At 29.0% G+C, this 8164-nt stretch overlaps 2 protein-coding genes across 2 annotated transcripts in view; both read right to left on the bottom strand.

The window, feature by feature from the left end:
- Positions 1-5321, bottom strand: part of LOAG_17865 (hypothetical protein) — an 8550-nt gene extending 3229 nt beyond the window's left edge. The window contains exons 1-7 of the mRNA XM_020450527.1: positions 5213-5321; positions 2827-2993; positions 2525-2664; positions 2278-2404; positions 1726-1867; positions 1003-1154; positions 515-717 (exon numbers count right to left, since the gene is read on the bottom strand). Coding sequence (XP_020305780.1) covers positions 515-717; positions 1003-1154; positions 1726-1867; positions 2278-2404; positions 2525-2664; positions 2827-2985 — 923 coding nt within the window. The 5' untranslated portion in view covers positions 2986-2993; positions 5213-5321. The remainder of the gene's footprint in view (positions 1-514; positions 718-1002; positions 1155-1725; positions 1868-2277; positions 2405-2524; positions 2665-2826; positions 2994-5212) is intronic.
- A 1931-nt stretch (positions 5322-7252) lies between these two features.
- On the bottom strand, positions 7253-7865 carry LOAG_10674 (hypothetical protein; the record flags this gene model as incomplete). Its single annotated transcript, XM_003146198.2, has 2 exons — positions 7253-7444; positions 7659-7865. 2 exons carry the CDS (start codon positions 7863-7865, stop codon positions 7253-7255), a joined length of 399 nt encoding a protein of 132 aa, XP_003146246.2.
- Between the last annotated feature and the right edge of the window lie 299 nt (positions 7866-8164).

The following is an 8164-nucleotide window of genomic DNA, read 5'->3' as shown; positions in this document are numbered from 1 at the left end:
TAATAATAATAATAATAATAATAATAATAATAATAATAATAATAATAATAATAATAATAATAATAATAATAATAATAATAATAATAATAATAATAATAATAATAATAATAATAATAATAATAATAATAATAATAATAATAATAATAATAATAATAATAATAATAAGTAATAATAATAATAATAATAATAATAATAATAATAATAATAATAATAATAATAATAATAATAATAATAATAATCGCAATCATAAATGCCACTTTGATTACAAGGATTTTTTATTTCTTTTGCATATTCACTCAATCGTATGTGGTAATATCGCCGTATACTCAATATTATGATCCATCAGTACTATATACTCAATATTATGGTCCATCAGTACTAAGGCTGCCCTTTTCAAACAGGTTTCACGGTCGGTGGGCAAATTATGGGACTGTAAGCAAAATCAATTAAGCCATGGATAATTGATAACGAATCATGAAAACACTATCTTTTTTTAAATTTGAATAAGTATTACTTTAAAATGTCAATTCTGCTGGGTCCTTTCCCAGCCAATGGACAACTTTCTTCCGGATAAATTCCAATTCCATTCAGTACACAGATTGATTCAGCAACCATCCACGCGCTGTATACACGACACCGCATCCACAAAAATACCAAAAAACTAACCGATATTCGGTAATAGACTGTTTCATCGAAAAATTCATCTTTGCGCATCATCTGTTAAACAGATTTTGGCAATCATATCAAAATTTTTCAGAGATAATCGGCAATGCAAAAAGGCCATTTACTGTTCTTTAAGAATCAATATGACTATAATTACTCAAAAAAGATTTAGTGCCTCCTCTTTCTATACTATCAACTAATTGATATCTCTTATAAAATCCAATAAAATAGTATGATATAACAAACCTCAAGTGGGAAAGTATATAAAAGTAAAATAGTATGATATAACAAACCTCAAATGGGAAAGTATATAAAAGTAAAATAGATGATATAACAAACCTCAAGTGGGAAAGTATATAAAAGTAAAACAAAAGCAGGTAATGACCATGCAAAATTATATAAACGCCATTTAATATGTTCCCAAACGCATATTTCCATTATATTATCATTATTAACAACATCTCGGTACATTGCATATGTGTAATATGGACCTTAAAAAGTATGTAGAATTATAAAAAATAAAAATAAGTATGAAAAATTTAAAAAAAAGTCTATATTGTATGATTTAATGAAATCCTTCTGTTATCAATGATTGCAGGTGCCAATCAAACTAGAAGTGATGGTGTGATCTAATGTTAAAATCATCAAAATTTCCAAAATATGTTTTTCAACAACTGATTAAGAGCTCTAATACAAATGCAAAATATGACCAGTTATGACACTCATAAATAATTCTTCGCAGTGGTAGTAAGTAGTCGTCGTGTAAGAGAGAAGAAAAATATTTGGAATGTGAATTAATGATTAAAGTTTCATTAATTCAACCAATTTTCGTAATAAGTAAATTGAAAAAATGGGAAAGTATGCAGTGCTATGAAAAAATTATGCAGTGCTACAAAGGCTGCATCAATTATGATGCGAAGCGTATTAATAGGTTATCATTAATAGGTGGCAGATTGTCAGCAATATGAAGTTACACGAATATGTTATATTCGAATCGAATGAAAAAATAGAAAAAGCATATGATGCTAAACTAAAGTGCTGACGTATGAAGCATAAATATACCAGTAAAAAGGCCTGGAAAATTATATGAATATAAAAATGTCTGCCACCACGACGGTTCTTCAATGAACCGTGTCTTATTTGGATCGAATTTCATTTCATCTTTTCTTCTACCATCGGCAATTTCGAAACTTAAACCAACAAGCTGCAATTAATGAATGCTAGGAAAACAGTTAACTTTTCTTTCATGAAGAAGATTAAGCCTTGTTCTCATTTATCAGTCAAAAAAAAATACCATATTAGGATGAAATGGAGTTCTTGTTCAATATTTTATAGGAAAAAAAAAGCATAAAATTAGACAGAGAAAATATGAGCAAAAAACATTATATTAAGATGAAATATTAATTATTATTCCTATTATCTAACACCAACTCAACAGAGTACATTGAAATCATGTTTTAGATGAAAGAAACCAGCATAAAACATATATTATGTCGTTGTTACCAAGAATTACAAAAAAACTCATTCTTTCTATTCATACCAATAAAATCTTTTAGATTAAACAGCTAGATCTTTCCGTGATATTGGTAATATCCAATTATCATTGAAACATACTCGTAACGTCACAATTAGCTGTACGGCATTTGAATGCGAAACAAGAGCTGGGAACCCAATTAAATGTACAGCTCGAAGAATTCCTAAGTAAACGAATGTGATAATGAAAGATGCCAACGGTAAATACCTGGAAAATGTTACACAGCCTAAAACGTGCACAATAAATATTGCAAATATCTCAAAACTCAATGTCTGAAATGCTACTCTGGGAATCTGTGTTTAAAATACCGATTAGCGTAAGACTTACCGGTTCTTCACGACTGAATTTATAATGACATTCAAAATTACAATGAAAAGCGAATACAGTAGTTTCCAACCAGTAAAGTAGTAAACCAATGAAATGCCAATAATTCCACCACATATTTCACGAATTATGCCCCAGCGCACCTAATATTTCAGTTTTTTGTAAACTATCTCCAGTTTAGGGAACATTTCCTCAGTAACTAATTTAAAAATTCATGTAGTTTATGCTTAAGACTTTATCGGAAGTTACACAGAACGAATCAAACATAACTCACATTCCTAATGATGGTGGATAAAGAGAATTACCTGTCGCATAATCATAGAGAAGAAAAAAGAAATAATGAGCAATTCACTGTAAATTAAATCATCGATCCTTTCCATAAGTAATTCAGATAAAGCTTCCCACATACTGATTTTCGTGTGATTTACTGCCGAAATTGATTCAAAAACCATACAAACGGACATCAATAAACCTGCAACTACAATTCATATAAAATTTAGTTTCGCATGAACAATAAAAAATCATAATGTAATATGAGACAAATTAATTTATTTAATTTATACAAGTCCAACGTTATTTCAAACTTCGTTAATACAACGATTCACTTGCATGGGCAAATGCTCATGCTTTTATATCAGGAAGTGCTCAAATGTGTAACAACATCTGGCACCTCATATTATACCTATTCATCATTATATAATAATAGGCGTCATCAACAGAAGTCTAAAATCATATCACAGCAGATACTTGAAAACCTCTTGAACAACTAACTAATCAATAAGAATTTCTTAATCTTCCTCAAGAAATCTAAAATTTTCATGGATATAGTTGTTCTAATCATGTTCTCGAGAAAATCAAGTAAATTATGTACAATTGATCAATCGTTTATTAGAAGAGCCACTCAGAAAATTAGCATTACTAAAAAGGAGATTTTTGCTTGATTGATGAATCCAAGACTGATGCTTTATAAAAATTTCTAAATTAATCTCATGAAGAATAACGTGTCTATCCTTTTTTTCTATATCAATATGAACCTATATTTATACTCCACCAAATTTGAAAAATAATTTTCAAAGCCTTGTAGAAGTAATTTTGAAACCCATATAAAATTTTACAAATCAGAGAACCGAGTTACTATATTTTTCATATCATCAGCTTTCAAAACCCGAATTTTCTATAACATAAATTAAATTAATGGATTTATTCGAAAAAATAAGTGATGAAATTCAGAAATATCATTCAAATAATTTATAGGAAAAAGGATAAAATTGAAGTGAAAGAAAAGTATAAATCTCCCAAAACTATCCCCCAGCTCGAAAATTATTTTTTCTGAAAATTACTTTGCAAAATTCGGCGATTTCCCTATTCAATTGTACAATGGATCTCCTGAAATTTCTTCTAGCTGAACTGATCGGTAGGACTTCTGCACGATGGTTAGAAAACATTTGTTGATAAAATGTTCGATTTGAGAGCTAGCTACTGTTCCATAAGACTTATTACGATTTCTATGAATCCTCTCTTCCAAAATCTTTTCTAGTGATTCCGTGGTAATTACAGTAGATAAATTTTTAATCAGTCTACATGACAACACTCTAATATTCGAAACTTCATTCGAAACTACAAATAGAAAAGAAAAGCAAAAAATGTAGCTCTTGTGCTGAATCTTTATTAGGCAAAATTCTCAAAACAAAGAAGAAAACAAAATGTGTGAAAAATTTTATTATTTTTACAAAGACAGTAAAAATGGTCATTGTGTGAGAATGAAATCCAAAAAAATACAACGGGTTTAATACTTCTTGACGTACTTCTTGATAGTTTCTGCATGACATTTTCAGCTCCCAATATTTATAAAGCAAACTTCCAGAGATAAACTCAAGTAATATTCTATAAGCTAAAGTAAAGATAAACTAAGTAGATTTTTAGGTAACTTACATGGAAAGGTTCAAAAATTTTAAAACTTCGCTAAAAAGTCTAATAAACAGCTCTTTATTCATATGAATCTTCTTTTTTTTGTATTTTTGACTCCAGGATTATGAAATATGAAAATGGTATATTAGAGTAAAAGGAAAATTAATAAATAAGTTACGTTACGAAAGATATTTCAAATAATTATTCAAGCTGATTTATTTTATTTTTTATACAGAAAGATTTATTTCATTCAAATCATTGATTAAAAAGAAACTTATGCAATAAATTAGAAAAACTGAAATTTTTCAAGTAGACATCTTTCTGTACTTTGTTTTGCCTCTACAATATAAATATAAATTAATTCTCTCCTTTTCCTTTATAAAGGAAGAATGCTCGACTTCTTCAAGACAATTCCGCAGCATCACGTCTCCAAAAATTCTCAAAATTAATTATTGCTTTCTAGTCATTTTCTAGAAAAAAAATGAATAAAACAAGAAAATGTTAAGTGATTCTTACTAAAAAATCCTCGAAATTACTTGAAATTTGGCTCGATTTATAAGAAGTGCATAAATATGGAATGTAATTTCATTGAAAAAATATTTCCAAAAATTTTTTTGGAAATTACCTCTATCAATTTTATAAAACAAAATAGGAATAACATAAAAAATTGCGGAGACACTTGTAAAAGTGTAATATTAATAATTCATGTAGCTAATGCTGTAAATTAGTATGTGAACAACATTTTCTTCTTTTTTTTTTTTTTGTAGGGAATGTCGAAATCACCTCAAAACAGGTATTTGCACAGCATCCCATTTTGATTGTGGTATTCCTCCAATCTTCCATCATTGTTCCTTCTTAACTGCTCCTTGCAACCATATTACGTGTTCTGAAAATTAACTAACAAATGTAAGTTTAATTTCTTGCCAAATGTTGTAAAATATTACGCAAATTTAAAGAATTTTCATTTGTCCAATTAAATGTTCTGCACGCATATTAGCTAATGTTAAATAGAAACTAACTAAATATTATTTATTAGAAACTAACTTAACATTACATATATTGTATATTAAGATAGCATCATGTACACATACATTAGCTTTGCGCTTTCACGTCAACGTGATGAAAGTAACTGAACGACGGTAAATTGTAGATAAATAAGAAGGCTACGAAAAACATGAAAATATCGAAGTTTATCCAAACTAACGTACGTAAAAATGTTTTGATTCCAAAGCATTACATACAAAACCTTAAAGTAATATACGTGGAAACGTTTCGATTTTGTTGGGATTAACTAACTGCGACAAATTTCAAATGGAAAATTCAGGAAACAAACACTGCCATGGAAAATATCTTATAGCACAATAGCTAACTACTTCCTATAATGTATAGAATAGCATACACTTTACAAATCACGCATATTAGTATATCAGTATCAAATATAGCAGTGTATATGACTAAAATGTGTCATGTTATTGTCATGTGTATGGTGGGAAAAACTGAATAGTAAAAAATTAGGGGATGAAAAGAATAGTTTAGTAGAAATTAGAGGATGAAAAGAAAAGTAGTTTAGTAGAAATAAGTAAAGACGAGTTATTAGAGGATGAAAAGAAAATTAATCTAGTAAAAATGAATAAAGATGAGTGACAAACATTCGATCCTGAGAAACCTTTGAGGATAATGTTAGAGTTGGTCTCATCATAATCTCCAGAAGGATCCGTGTGTTTCACAAGATATTAAATCTTCATGATATAATTCAAACCTGTCATACAAACAAAAGAACAAGACCTTCAGGCTCTCAGGCAATATTTCCCTTTCAATAGAACCTATGAGTACAATGGGGTTCGTCCATTTCATTTCATCGCAATTATTGACTACTGAGGAACCAACCACATTAATGGTGGTACCATATAAGGTTACCTATATGAATGTTAAGTTGTCTTGTGGTGTTAATATGGTACCTATTTGTGTAACTGTTAGATTACTTTACTACCGTGCTGGTGCAAGAGGTGCCTGTTGACTTCGATAATGCTTATTTTTACGCTAAATTCAGAAGACGCATCATGTAAGAAAATTATGATTGTTTTCTCGTCTGTGATAATACTCAATTGACGACAATTGCGCAAAATCTCTCTTTTCGAAGATAAAGTAAGGGTTAACCTTAAATTAATTGAATCAGTCAACTTTCAAAAAGGTTTCACTTTAAATTATCTTTGATTTTATCCTGTGAATCTATTAATTCTAAAATAATATTGTCATTTTATTCGATGTCATTTCTTTTTTTCTAAATTCACGTATCTAAACTTTTAAATTGTGAATTTGTGAACTGATTTTCTTAAAAAAAGTATAAAGTATAAAGGAGCATGCCAAATTATTGGCATAAAATATTTGAAATAAAAAATTGTTTAATCAATCTTTTTTTTTCTTTTCAATAAAACAAAATCATTACATAGAAATATACATGTAAACGTGGAAGTGCAGTACAATTGTCCGGAGAATTACAGCGAATTTCTAGGAAAAGCTAGCATATTGTTGCTGAAAAAGAAAAGTAATTTTGGAAAAGTGATCTTTCACCTCGTGACCCTTCAGGATATCTCCGAATAACTTTAACTAAAATAAAATGAACAATTTTTCCTTTTTTTTTACACCTTGTAATTAAAAATCACCAATATCTAATGCATCTCTGAATTATTCTGACCAAACATCAGGTTGTAAGTATATAGATGAACTTTGTTTCCCAAGCATATTCATTCGTTGAAGAAATAAAGTTTTTCGAAATGATGGACAATTTTTGAAATGATCAATAAAATAAAAGTACAAGGACAACTAGAGAATATCATTATCATTTAGTTGTAGTAATTTCATCTGCGAATTCACCCAACTAGTAACAGCACTAATTTTAGCATACACTCCGGGAATATTGTTTCGACCACATCCATGACCCCAACTGACCACTCCCTGTAGTTCCCAACGTTGACGCATACGGCTATAACACATCAGTGGACCACCTGAATCACCCTGAAAAAAAGTGTATTATAAGTTAAGATTAAAATTAATTCATAATTCGTATTTTTTTGAAAATCGATATTCTTAAGTATTCATTTCAAGATCGATATTCTTAGATATTCGTTTGAAATCAATATTCTACATTCTTTTAAATCGATTTAAAGATGGTAATCGTTGATTTATTTCAATATTTCAAGATTCATTCTTCCGTAAATGAGGACGAAACCTGACAAGCATCAGCACCACCGGAACCGGCACAGAGCATGGATAACGGATCTACACGACCGAAATAATGTAAAATACTATTGCAAATAACGATTGGTATGATTGGAACGTGTGTTTCACGTAACTTTGATGAAAAACTACCACTTTCTTCTTGGAAGCCCCATCCTGTAAAAAGATATATCGAGTTATACGGAATTCTTTGAAACATAATTAAGTTCAAAGAACTCGTAAAAAGGTAAACGTAAGTTCATGTTATCAAATAATTTTCTCGATTTTCTTTTCCTGATATTTCTCTTATATTATATTTGATCAATAATGCTACTTATACCGGTAACAATACAATTATCCGCTGTTGATGGTTCCAATATCGGCAAACATATCGGTAGTATATTTTCACTAAAGTTTAATTTCCCATGTAGCCTAAAAAATACTAAGCTATTAAGGTATATATATATATATATATATATATATATATATATATATAGTAGTTAGTTGTAGATATATTAC

Source organism: Loa loa, assembly GCF_000183805.2.
Source record: "Loa loa unplaced genomic scaffold supercont3.141, whole genome shotgun sequence".
Taxonomy (NCBI): Eukaryota; Metazoa; Nematoda; class Chromadorea; order Rhabditida; family Onchocercidae; genus Loa; species Loa loa.
Note: the sequence above shows the minus strand (reverse complement) of the source record. Positions and strands in the feature narration are given on the sequence as shown.